The 13,926-nt window shown below is 46.5% G+C and overlaps 1 protein-coding gene across 1 annotated transcript in view; it reads right to left on the bottom strand.

The window, feature by feature from the left end:
- LOC147605409 (kinesin-like protein KIN-14B) overlaps positions 1-13,926 on the bottom strand; it is a 110,630-nt gene that overhangs the window by 91,980 nt on the left and 4,724 nt on the right. The window contains exon 2 of the mRNA XM_086793696.1: positions 3,983-4,106. Within this exon, the coding sequence (XP_086649822.1) occupies positions 3,983-4,106 (124 nt within the window). The remainder of the gene's footprint in view (positions 1-3,982; positions 4,107-13,926) is intronic.

Below are 13,926 nucleotides of genomic sequence, written 5' to 3'. Positions count from 1 at the left end.
TACGATCCATGCTTCCACAGGAAAGGCTCCGTTTGAGATTATTTATGGCAGAGTGGTTTTGCCACCTATCCTTCGTACAAAGGATGAGATATTTGCAGCTGATGAATATGTTCGTGACTTGAATGTTGCCTTTGGTCAGCTATGGACAGCCATTGCAACATCTCAAGACAAGCATAAAATGGCTGCTGACAAGCATAGAAGGGACATGGAAGTCAAAGAAGGTGATTGGGTATTGCTGAAATTTGAGAAGGCTAGGCTTCGGAAGAGGCCAGGACGAGAAGGATCTCGCTATTATGGACCCTTCAAGGTGATTCAGAAGATCAATGAAGTGTCCTACAGGCTTGCTTTACCTAGTCATTGGAAGATTCACAATGCTTTTCATGTGAGTCTATTTCGCAAATATGTGGGGCCAGATCCTGATGAGCCTGTCACAGAAGATCCGCCAGAGATTGAAGAGCTTGAGGAGATCCTCCAGCCAAAACAGATTGTTTTTCACAAGGACAGAAAGCTACCTGCAGGAAAGCTTTCCAGGAGATACCTTGTGAAGTTTAAGAATTATTTGCCTATTGATGCCAAGTGGGTAAATGAGGATTATTTTGCAGATTATCCACAATTGTTGCAGGCATATCTTGAGGCTTTTCAGTTGAGGTCAACTCTTTAGAAGCCCGGGGGGATGTCACCAATTGGCCGACCATTTGGTCCATCTCCAGTTTTTGCGTCTCGTTCACTTGAGGCCAAGCCGGTGTCTCGTGTGAAGAGGCCAGTATTTTGCTGACATGGACGGGAGCCAGACTGGTGCCACCCGTGTGTTAGCAGGATGGTGTCGTATGGACAAGAGCCAGACCAGTGCCACCCGTGTATGACCTGGACTGTGTTCGACCCATGGGATTGTCACGCCATGGAAGAGCCAGTATTCGTGCCGTGTTTTGCCTATGGGACTGTCACACCATAGGGAGACTCGTGCCTGGAACTGTCTTACCTATGGGACTGTCACTCCATAGGAAGACCAGGTTTTTATGTTTTTATGTCGTGCCAGTTTTGTGCCGACAGATATTTTGTACTTGTTCCATGAACGGGAGATATGTCCATGTTACTATTTGCACATGCACACATATTTTGCATGTTTGAAACTGTTTTCGCATGACATGTATTTGTGTGTTTGCCTGCTTGACGTGTTACTTACTGAGCGGGGACGCCTGCCAATGAGTCGTGAAGTCTGCTCTGTATTCTGACGAGTTTTAGTGCATGTGAACAGGTGGTAAGTATGTCGCACATGTTGTTTTTATTATTTTATTCTAACCTTTTAATTTATAAGGTTAAGTGTTCACATTCACTTAAATGTGGGCACCCCCTTTGGGCACCCACTTAGGGGCCAAGGTGGGGAGCCCCACTTAAGTGAGTGTGGGGGTGGGCATGGTCACCTACCCAAACTCCCCACCCACATGCAAGCGTGGAGTAAAACTTCACTTTAATTTTATTAAAAGGAATCACTTCTTGCGTTTGTTCATCACCCATCGCTTCCACCTTCTTGCATTGAGAAACCGGCGACCATCTTCTCTTCGCTTGCTTTTCCCAAGCGGCTGGCTGCCTTCCCTGCACAACGACTGCAGTACCCTCTGCTGCTGGCTGCGCCTGTCTCTCTACAGGCGGCTGACTTTGCTGCAGGTGGGCTGCGCCTGTTTTCAGCAGGTTGCCCTGGCTACAGCAGGCGTCTGCATCACTTCTCTTTCCCTTCCTACAGGCGGCTGTCACCTCCACATTGCTGCGCTACCTCCTCTTACAGGTTGTACAGCAGCCGGCGACTCCTCCTGGACCAGCAGGCAGCGTGGTACCCACAGTAGACTGCCACCAGCAGACGGAGCTGCCTCTGTAGACGCCTGTGAGCTCTCCTGCGCATCTCTTCCAGCAGGTTACCTCTCTCCACGACAGGCACCTACACTACCCCTTTGCAGTCAGAGCGTTCATCTGCAGCCAGGCCACTCTATACTGGTTGTTTTTCCACGCTTCTTGAGGCTGAGCCACCTTCTCCTATACAACGGGTGGCTGTGTTCCTGCAGCGAGACTTAACTTCTCCCAAGGCAGTTTTTTTTTTTTTCTATCGCCTATTTGCACAAGGTTGTACTTCTTTTCCTTTGGCGGCTATAAGAAAACTTCACATCTCTTGGGTGGTTTCATCTTCTGCACAAACACCACGAGTATTGGTTTTCCATCAACCATCTACAAGTAAGTGAATTTCAGATTTCAATAAAGTATTTTATGTTTAAATCTGATAAGGGATTCATCCCGCTCGACCAACACCCGTTCGGTGCCGGGTTGTCCAAGCTATATTGGCGAACCTCGGTCCAAAGGTGCTGAGATCGGGAGAGCCAGGCGTTAGTACGAGAGCGCCTGTTTGTGCGTGGTCTCGGAACACCAGTGAGGCGCTCTCCGCGGAGTCCAGTGAAAGCACAGGACCGTAGAGATTGGACCACACTAGTGGTCGTTCTGCTTCGAGCTTCTACATCGAAATTCGAGCCTATTTGTTTGGTACTGTTTTCATATGTACATGGACATTATCTGGTTCTTGGAACCCATGGAGCATTGTATTTATTAAATACTCCCAATAAATATATCATATATTGAGGGGGGGGTCGGCCCGTTCCGGCCCCAGTGCTGGTGTCCATCTTTCCATTTCATTTCATTTAAATTTCAAGCTGTATTAAGTTGTCCATTTCAAATTTGTGGTTTTAAAGTTGTGCTATTAAGCGTGTGGGTGTCCAACGGAGTCTTTCCCACTTGACGGGATTGAGCCTCTAGCAGTAGTGCTCCATCCATCACACCCCCCCACTAGCTCAGTACTTTCACAGTTTATTTCATGTTCATTTTGTCCTTTTTTTCTGGACATCCAGAGGACATTGACAGTCGTACATTGATTTGTCTCATAGGTCGAGTTCGGCCTCTAGTAGACGTTAATACAGCTTTCTTTCTTTTTTTTTTTCGTAAAGTTGATTTGTATTACTGTAACTACAACAGCCACATGGCTAAAAAAAAAGAGTGCGGCTCCAACCACCAATCCAAAAACCTAAAAACCCCCCAGAACTACCAATCCAATGAAATAGTAAGTCCACGCTGACGAGCATCTAGAAAGAAGTAGCCCGAACTGTAAGAAGCCAAATGTCAGCCTTCTCTTGCTTGATCACACGTCCCAAAACCATTGAAGAAATCTGCCATAATAGCAGTCCTCGAATGCGCCGGATATGCCCCACTACACCTGAAGCCGAATCGAAAATGAATGCATTCCTGGTGAGCCAAATATGCCAAACTCCCGCCCATCGAAAGAAGTCAAAGAAAGACTCATGCTCCGGCCCCGGCACCCCTACAGCAAGCCGCCCAAGAACCCAATCCGTGGCCGAAATTGAAACATGAGTAACCGCACACCATACCTGGGACACAAAAGCCCAAACCTTCTTGGCGACAGGACAATGACTAGTTTCCATGCATGTGGTACAAAAGACGCAGTGACCCGAAGCAATCTTTCGCCGCCGGAGATGCGATCCAACAGGAAGGCCACCCACAACCATCCACCAAAGAAAGACCTTGCCTTGATATGGAACTTTAGAGTGCCATCCTCTATCCAAAGTAACTCTCCACCAAGAGCGATTATGTCTCTTGTTCCATTCTTTATTTGCCTTCTCTGTGACCCATCTTTTATCCTCAACAAGAAGGTGATACAATGCATTTGCGGACACATGCATAAGATCATCTTGCTTACGTAACATCCAATCTCTCCATGGTTTTTCTTTCTTTTTTTCTTTCTCTCTCTCTCTCTCTCTCTCTCTCTCTCTCTCTCTCTCTCTCACACACACACACACAAAAAGAGAGTCACGATTGATAAATTAAATATCATCAAAGCCAGTCTTATTGTCAACTCTCCAAATATTAAACAAATACGGATAGAAGGAACAACTCTATCGTACAGATAATAAGCAGTGAGTTAACACACCTAGCTTGTGAGCTTTCTCAGCTAAAACACCAAGATAACGAGTTAATCGGACAATTTTCGCATTTGAATACTCTTGCAGATCACTTGCTTCTTGCCTCAACTCCAGCATTTCCTCTTGTGACACCTTCGGAACAGCAAAATAAATTCTTAATTCAGTTCAAACATATGCTTTCAACTTTCAAAATGGGTAAAGAATACATCGCATAACAAAATAGAATAGCAAAGCATCATTGATGGCTTTATCCTCTCAAGTTATTTGGTGTTTAAACAGATCCTACACTTACACACATAGGTTTGAATATGCAAAAGAACTTGCACCAGCTTTGAAAAGTACCAAAATGGCTTGAATACAAAAAGTAAATGCAAAGTACACATGACAACTCTCAAGAATCCTCTGCTCATGTCAGAGTCCATCACATGCAGCCAGTGCTGATCTGCAGTATATGAGGATCCATGCATACTTCAGCCTGTTGTAAATCAGTTGTAATCTTGTATCCCTTGAATTCTCCCTCTTTCCCAACTTATCTTCTTTTAAACCATTTAAATACATTGCCCAGATTCACTTTGTCAAGAGAGACCATCCCTAGGGCCTAGGATGTCATCCTCACATGATCTAGAAGGTGCTCTTCACGATGTTTGTACGACGACGTTGCACCGCAGTGCAAGCACTCAAATAATTCAGCATATCTTTGAAACTAAATGACAGTATTGTAGCATCCCTGCAATGGGAATCTTCAGAGATTCACATAGCAGTCTGCTTGCCATGCTAGACAAGTATGTGAGTCATGTCTTCTGAGAGTCCAAGCAATGAGTACTTGGTGTACTTCACGCATACTGTGCAGGAATTCTGTGGGTTCTGTACACTGTACAAAATGCACAAGCTTCTACACTATTTGTCCTAGACCTTATTATTCCACTTCTCTTCCTCACACATGCACATCCTAAATGCTTTCTCATACCGCCGGCAGACATTATGTGTACATAATAAACCATATATTATACTTAATGCTATTCAAAAGAGTGGTGTATACTTATGTGTACGTAATTGATTTTATACTTAAGTGTACGTTATTGATTTTATACTTAAGTGTACGTAATTGACTTTAATATACCATATATTATACTTAATGCTATTCAAACTAAAAAAAGAGTGGCGTACTTAACATACCTTATCGTATCAGTACACTTTCCATACTCGCATTTAACACACATTGTAGGTATCATACCTAACATTTCTAACCAACTTGAGACCCACCATGAGACGGAATGCAAAATAACCCTATGGGATATGATCCCCCTTGGTTGAGGTTGATGCGGCATGCTGCTTAGGCATGATATCCAACATGTCTTAGGCCCGTCGGAAAAATGGCATGTTGCCAGCAAGGCCCTTGCAAAAGGGGTCTTTCCCCACCTGGTCCACCCATACGGCTGAGCAGCAGTCCAACCTTAGGAGACAAAATAGCCACAGTTTCCATGGCAAAAAGTACACTATACAGTAGGCATAAGCTAGGGTTTACCTGGCAGAAACCCCCCTGCAGAGAAACACACAAAAAAAAAGGACCAAAAAGCATCGGTGTTTCCCTAATGCTTTTTCTCACGGTCAGGCGGCAGAAGGCTCTACACCAGCCAACACCAAAGCATGCTGCCTTCCTCTTTCGGCTTAGCTTCCCTCTACTTTTCCATCAGGGGCGTCGTTTCTTGGTCTTTTCATTAGACTTTTCCACCATAATCCTTGGTACAATGTCACGTGCATCCCGCACTTGGATGCCACGTAGACATTTCTGTACAGAAGGTGCAGGACCTGGGATGGTGAATTGGTCCCATGTGAGCCCAGTCCGGGACGAGTCAGCCAGGGATCCATCTCAGTCGTCCGAGGTCAAGTGTGCATTGTCCTGCACATGAGTCCAAGGTCAGGTGTGCACTGTCCTGCACATGAAACAGTGCCAGTCCGCGCTGTGAGTCTCCCTCTAGAATGATGTCAGTGGTTCTGTGTATTTGGTATGGTACCGGATGCCAGATCACTGAGTAGATTATGTTTAGGGCAAGGGGCCAGCCCATAGGGCTACCCCGGATCTAAGTGTGGGCATGGGAATGGTGTAGAACCACCCCCATGAGGGCCAGGAAGGCCCAGGCTGAACCCACCAGCCATGGAGGGGCTGTAGGACAACCCTAGGGCACAGATAAGGCAATCTCCAGGAGATTACAGCCTTTATATGGCTGTAGGGCATGTATGGGGCAGCCCATACAGGCTGCCCAGCCCTGGGATTGTGGACAAAAGTTGTGTCCAGCCAATCAGAAGCAGGCGCATCACTTTCAGCCTGTTAGGAAAAAAAGGCAGTATTTTTTGGGATTTAATTCAGGATTTATTGCTGAATTTTCACCAGTCGTGGGACATTGCCTGTTTTTCAGCTGGCCGATTGCTCCTGAGGAGGAGTATAAATAGTGGAGGCCATAATCCCATCATTCATCTCAGTTTTCACCAAGTGCTCAAGCCAATCAAGGGCCAGTCAAGCCAAGGAGATTGCCAAGCAAAGGGGTGGACTTTTGGAGGTCAAGGGCAGGGATTTTCCAGCCAAGAAAAGGTCAAGATTTCTGTATTTGTTTTCAGATTTACATCATTCTAATAAAGCAAATACACCATCCGTGGTGGGGGCCCTACAGAGGGTAATTGGGACCCAATACTGTGTCCTCTCCATCCTTCTCTCTCTATTTTCTGCACATCTCCTTTCAGTTTGTCCGTTAATTCCGTCGCGAAAAGAGTGCTGATTTCTGAGTTTTGAAGTACCGATCCTTCTCTGAAGCTTCCGCATATTACATACAACCAACTCATACATTTGGGGAAAAGCCTCTGTACATCCAAAATAACTCCCCACAGCAGTCTGTCGAGGTTTTAGAGTTCCCACAACATATCAGAATCAATACAGCTTCAGTAGTGCTTCTTTATAGCTTATAGGAATCAACATAGCTTCACTTGAGCATACGAACAGTCAACCAGACGCAGCCAGCATGCATGTACATGAGGTACGGGTACAACAGGGTACTATAGGTACAGGTATGTGTACAGCAGAGTACAGCAGATTCATGGCATGTGTACAGCAGAGTACAGTAGTGACATGAACAGCAAAGTACAGCAGATTCATGGTACATGTACATAAAATAAACAGTAGCAGGTACGATGGATTCTGGTACGGTTTGTACAGCATGTACAATACTTACAGCAAGTACGGTTCAACACCGGGCAGCAGCAGGTTCGGGTTCAGTTGATACCGATATATTTGGCGGGACACCAACTAACTCGATATCATCTTGTCATAGTCCTCTGTTACCCCAATATCATACAACCTTGCCGGCCAGGTCACTTCTCTTGCCTGTTCAAACAGTACCACGATCCCTTCTTCACAGCCATGCTATGGTCCTACCCAATGATCAGTAGTCATGTGTAAACCGGCCTCCAGTCTTCGGACGAAACCAAAGGGCGGTGTGAAACAAACACTCGCACACAAAACACTTCAACACCTTTGAGGACCAAGAAAAGGAAAACAAACATGGGGAGCTAGAGTGCTCCTGCAAATAGTACACGGACACCGATTGGCCCCAAAAGGCAATGGCGTCCCTTGCGGTATTTCTTTAATTGATTATAAGAGCTTTGATTACAATAAGGCTGGAAACTCAGCCATCACAGTAGAACTCCTGAAGCCTGCAAAGACCGTGCATCATGGCTTCATATCCACTCAGCATCCACAAATAAGTCCAGCCATTGTTCACATCAAAAGACTCTCACACATTGAGTCTGCATACAGAAGCTTTCTCCCATGATCAGGGCTGCCACAACCATCCATAGCCTCTCACCCTATGAACAACATCACACCCTAACACATCCAGTGCTTCTGCATCACAACACAAACTCCCAAATTGTTTCCCAAAAGAGAACTCGCATCACAGCACAGCATACCATACAATCGACACACCTGCACCAACCCTCTCTACCTTCCAAGGGTACTATCCATCTCTGTCATGGATTCCTTGTCCCCTGTCCAATCAGTAGCAAGGTTGTACCAAACATGTGTCCATTCCTGTACCTTCTGCCTGCATGTGACCTATCTCCTCGAGAACCATAAACATGTTTCCTCGAGAAACCTACGGCCTATTTCCCATGAAACCCTTAGGCTTGTTTCCCTTTGAAACCTTTGTCATGTTTCCATACAGAACCATTCAACAACAATGCCAACAACGGCATACATCTAGTTACCTATTCCCTCATGAAACATCTGGAAACATAGAGATGCCCATAACTGTAGGTCCCTCTGTTCCTTTCCAGCAGGAAGAAAACAATCTGCTCCATGAGCAAGCTTGCATCACTCCCATGCCAAGGAACACATTCAAGTGACTTGTACTTGCAACCGGAAACCCAAGCACATAGCTGAATTTGCAGCCAACCAAAAACAGCCCATAAACAGTCCTCGAACTAATCTCAAAAGTCCCGGAATTGCTCATGTTCGTAGCACTGCCACGAAACAGTCCATAAACCCTTTCCAAAAGGGTCCCGAACCAAAGCAAAGAGAAACTGAAAGTTCCATCAGCTGAACGCCATCAACATGATGTCTGTGTTCATGTGTTCGGAACCACCAAACACCAAGCTGATGCCCCACAAGTGTGCAGGAGAGAGAGAGAAACCCACACGGCTGTGCACTTCCTGCAGCCGCCTACAGCCCTGTGCCTCCTTCCAAGAGAGGGAGAGAGAGTGAGAGGAAGAGTGAGCGCAGTCCAGCCCCCAGCTTTTCCCCAACAGAGAGGGAGAGCACCGACCAGCCTTCCGACAAGCAAAAGCTCCTGTAGGTTGTGCGTGTACTGCAGCCGGCTCTTCCTAGAGAGAGAGAGCACACGCTTCAGGCTCCAGCCTTGCCCGCCTTGCTTTTCACCAAGAGAGAAGAGTATGCAGCCCTGTGCGCCTGCAGTCCAGCCCTCTGTGTGCCAAGCGAGAGAGGGAGAGAGAGAGCATGTGCCGCAGCCCCAGCCTGCCTCCTGCTGTTCAGCCCTCCGCTTTTGCACAAATAGAGAAGCGCCCAGAAGCAGCCTGCCAGCCCCTTGTTTTCTTCCAAAAAGCAAGAGAGAGATAGAGAGAGGCGTGTCTCCCAAAAGTGGAGTAACCTCCCAAATTAGTTTTTGGCCCTTAGGCCACCAAAGGTTATAAAACCTTTTAAATTAAAATCTCTTTGTCCCCTTCACACTTGGGGTTGTCCACACATAGGTTTCCTTTTTTTTAACTCCAAACTGATGCCATTCACACTGTCCACCATGTCCCCGTACACACCTGCATATTGTCTAGAGAAAAACACAGGGTCATGACATCATGCACCGCCATCATCATTCAATGCAACGCTGGCCCAAACTCATTGTTTCAACACCACCCAGCAACAAAGTCGCCCTGTCGCGACACAACAGTTACTTTAGTCGGAAGGGTGCTCTTGATGAAATACGATGACTAGACAGAGAAAGAAACAACTTCTGATTGTCGAAAAGAGGGTGTCACTTAATAGCAACTGTCACCAAAGAAAAAAAAAACCAGTTTTCCCCCTTGTGCCCACCTCACGACTTGCTTTAAAGGTTCGAGGTGATCACGTTTTGGAAAGTCCACGTATATGATGTATATGGAAACCATTTCTCTTGGAGACATCTGGCACCTTCTGTTTGTTTCCATCTTTCCACGAATCATTAATGCCAAATACACACATATGATGCCCAACCTTTAAATAACAATTTCCACTCATATTTAAATGAGTGTGAACTCAACATCTTATAAATGGGCCTTTATACAAAATATCTCTATTAGGGCCTCTTTTCACATGCTTTGAGCTTGTAAAATATCCAAAATACGTCAACAAACAAGAGCATTCATTGTGGATAAGTAGCTTGCAATACCAGGCGTCCCCAGTACTACCTATCCAAGAAGACTGGACACAAAAACTCGTCATTCCCTAGCAAAAATCTTTTAATGCATTCACATGCATCCATGATTTGTGCACATGCATTTGCAATGGAAATCTCCCGTTCTCAGTAATTGTACTTTTTGGGCTCTCTCGAATTTCCTAGAGTCCTTTCCCATAGGAACATGTCCAATATGGTGACAAAGAGGCGGTGTTAGACATCATCCCCTTGCTGCAGACTTCCTGTGTGGTCCTATTTTAGCCTTTAGGACTGACCATGTTAGCTAGAGGGGCTAGTCACCCCTCACATCATTTTTCCCATATTTTCCCCATTTCATGGAGTCTTGGACATTTTATCCTAGTCGTGGAGACTGGTCGGCTGCCCCTACATGGGCATATATATAGCTGGTCCCTCCCTCACTCTTTTTCATTGCTTAGCATTGTTTGTTGCAGTCCCTCACATACGAGGCCTTCTCCCTCTTGCTCGGGACTTGTATTCTTGGTTGGTGATATTGAGAGCAGGTCTACACCTGTGTTTCCTCTCCATCTCTCTCTCTCACTCTCTCTTTTTTTTTTTTTTGAGGAAATACAGAGCTATATTACTGAGTATGAAAAATTCCCCGAAGTACCAGTGGTGGCCTACTAAGGGGGCATACAAACTGTGCACTGAGAGGCGTGTAGCCTGTGAGCGGTCAGTGCTACATCACGGTGGATGATGTGATGTGTGCAATATGAACCACTGTGGGGGAGTGTACTCCCATCTAGCATGTCCTCCAACAATCCTGAAGAAGAGACCCGTGCGCCCCCATCGTCGAATGAAGGCCTGGTGTCTATCCTGAGCTGTCTGTGAAGGCAGACAGGAATCATCATACATGGAGCGCAGTGCACGGATAAGATCGAGCCAAATCAAGACTAGAGTATCACGTGTCGATTGCCGCGTGTGACTAAGGACATGGAGACAACGAGCTCTCCAAATGTTCCACATCGCAATCGCAACAATCACCATAAAAACATCATCCCTATGCCAATGCTCCATCTGCAAGGCGTCTGGTGGAATCATACTAAGGTACCCCCGCCGATACCCCGTCGCCGTAAGCATGAGCACAGCATCGGTGCCCTCACCCTCAAAGAACACATGTGGTCCCGGCCAAGGAAGGAGCCATAACACAGATCCCCAACTGAGGAAACCTGCATGCTGACCAGCTCTGCTGAGTAGTAGAGCCACTGCTCGCCAAACAGAGGAAGCCACTGGACACGACCAGAGGCAGTGGGCCTGAGACTCCTGAACCTGATGATCACAGCATATACATATGGGATCATGGCCCATCAAGGCACCCCAAGTGCCAACGGCAAGACCAGCATGAGCAGTCAACCAAAAAAAGAGAGTGATCCGCCGAGCAATCCTCAGCCTCCAAATAGATGCCCAGTACTGTGTCAGGAAAGCATGAGAGAGACCTGCATGTAGCCAAGTGCCCAAACGCGTAGGTCTATGTAACTGTCGTCGAAGCAAGCAGTGTCTCCCAATCCGAACAATATACCCGAAAAAGGAAGTATGCCTAGCGCCGGTCTCCACAGCAGGCCACTCCCATTCCCCGGGGTCCCAAGTCAGCTGCGAAAGAGGCCGTCCCTCCCAGATCCATAATCGCCAACGGGCAGCCATACCAATGTGAAAAGACGGGTCCACCTCCCGTCTTTTCCTGTAAGAGCCTACAACACGGATGGGAGTCCAGTCGGACTGTCGCAACTCCTCTAGTCAACCCAACTCCTCTCTCACTCTCTCTTGTGTTTCCACTTTCCATCTTCCGTTGTGCATTCTATCAACGATGAGGTGGACTTGCCTTTGTCCTTGGACTCACGCTGAGAGTGATTACCTTTACCTTTAGCCTTCTTGTTTTTGTTAATTTGGCATGTGAAAGCTTGATCCCCTTTCCAGGACTGGGTGGAGGCATTCCAGCTCTCATGGTCAAGTACCATAGAGACGACCTCTTCCCACTTGAGTTCTGTCATCTGTCCGGAAGTGATCAAAGAGGAGTAGGTAGAAGTTGTCGAAGGATGCGGGAAGCTGATTGAGAAGCAAAAGTGCCATATCCTTCGAGCCGATCTCTTTTCCACAAGAGCAAATCTAATGCCAAAGAGCTTGCATTTTGTTAATGTGCTCCCTCGTGGTCTTGGATTTTGAAAAGTCCAATTTGTTGAGTTGTACCACAAGAGAAGCTCACTTCATGGGAGTCCGACGGTCATAGAGATCTCCGAGACCCATCCAAATGGAAGAGGCCGACATCTCGAGTTTGATGTGAGAGAGGACTGCATTTTTGCCATTGAGAACGAGCCCGAGCATTGAGCTTGTCCCATATGAGGGCTTCCTTCTTTCGTTCTTCCTCCTCCTCCTTGTTGAGATCTGCTTCAACCAAATTCGGTCGAGGAGTTGTGATAATCTCTGCCAAATCATAAGTCTCGAGAATAGACTCAATCTTCACCTTCCAAACGTCGAAGTTTGTCCCGTCCAGATGCTGTCCTTCAGGGAAAATGGGTAAAGATGGCAGCTTGAAGTCCAAAGAAGACATTGTCCCCCCTATGAAGCAATCGTTTGCTGAAAATTCAGGTGTAAGAGAGGTTTCTGACACAAAGATGGCTGGAAAACAGAAGTACAAGGCTGGAAATCAGCAATGCAACTGTGAAAATCAGCGATCAAATGTCGGCAAATCAGCAAGGACCTCCCCAGCAAGTGCAAGTCAAAAAACAACAATGTTGAAAGCTCCTTCTCGCTGAAAACAGGCCCCGAACAGCAGCAAAACAGGCTGAAAATTGAAGGTGTGAAGCATGTCCAGGATCTAATGCATCAGCTTTGATACCATGTCAGAGGGCAACGGAAACACATGCACAAAAGAAGGGAAACACTGAAAGAGAGAGAGAGAGAGAGAGAGAGAGAGAGAGAGAGAAAATGCTGATGAATAACTTCAGAAGCTGAATACAATTGCCTGAGGCAAGCAACCCACCAACTCCTCGAATTCGTATGGGTTCTAGAATATCCCTAGAGACAAAGTAAGAGAAGTGAGGAAATTCAGGTAGGACTTTGGCAATGACTGTATTGTCATGAATACAAGTCCCTTTTCAGGAATGACCTCATCAATATTACGTCACTATTCCCGAAGATCTTGAATCTTCGTAACATGATCCATCATACTGTCACCTTCATGCATATCAAGGTTCTCAAGTTCTGTTATGTGCACGCACATGGACATGCATTCCGGCCAGGCTATGGACACATTTAGGGCATCGGAAGATAGGGCACAAGCACCAGGATCAAGTCGGTGGCAAGAAGAAAAGGCGGCCAGCAGACTGGGCAGCCACGTGTGCAGCCCGACCAGCCCATGGCGCAGCCCAGGTACTGATGTGAGTCATGGGATAGTCCAACAGGTGTGAGGGAAAAAGGACGAAAGGACCAGATGTACGAGAGATCAGAGCAAAACAACACAGCATGAAATCGGTGAGTGAGTGTATATATGATGGTGAGTGAAAATATGTACAAGAGGTCCTCCGATGTGAGGAGACTCTAAGTAGAAGACCAGTGCAGAAGCAAAGACGATGTTGGAGCTGAAGCACGGTCGATGACGAAGGCTCACATTGATGTGAGGCAAAGGCACTCCGTGAGGTGGTCGTTGTCGAACGCTCGCGTCGGTGGATGTAGAGGCGGTCATTTCAAAGATTAGACATGCACAGTCAAGGATAGAGAGAAAGACCATGTCATTCTTAGTTTTGGGACTTTGAACCACTTGGATTCTTTTGAGAAGAAGGCACAGGATGTTTGTTTGGTTACCTCGTATTCCTGCCATGCACAAGGCGGAGTTATGGCATGCAAGGTTTGGACATGTCAATCATGGAGTTTGATGACGTTACAATCAAGTGAATCATCCCCTCGTAGAGTCTCTCTGACGTGTGACCTGAGGCCATGATCTCATTGAGTGAAAAACCATCTTCCATGAGATCCCAATGACACAGAAAGAGAGAGACCAGCAAGCC

The sequence above is a fragment of the Cibotium barometz genome, chromosome 59 (assembly GCF_041138505.1).
Source record: "Cibotium barometz isolate CiBa-2024 chromosome 59, ASM4113850v1, whole genome shotgun sequence".
NCBI lineage: Eukaryota > Viridiplantae > Streptophyta > Polypodiopsida > Cyatheales > Cibotiaceae > Cibotium > Cibotium barometz.
This window is presented reverse-complemented; position numbering and strand designations above follow the sequence as displayed.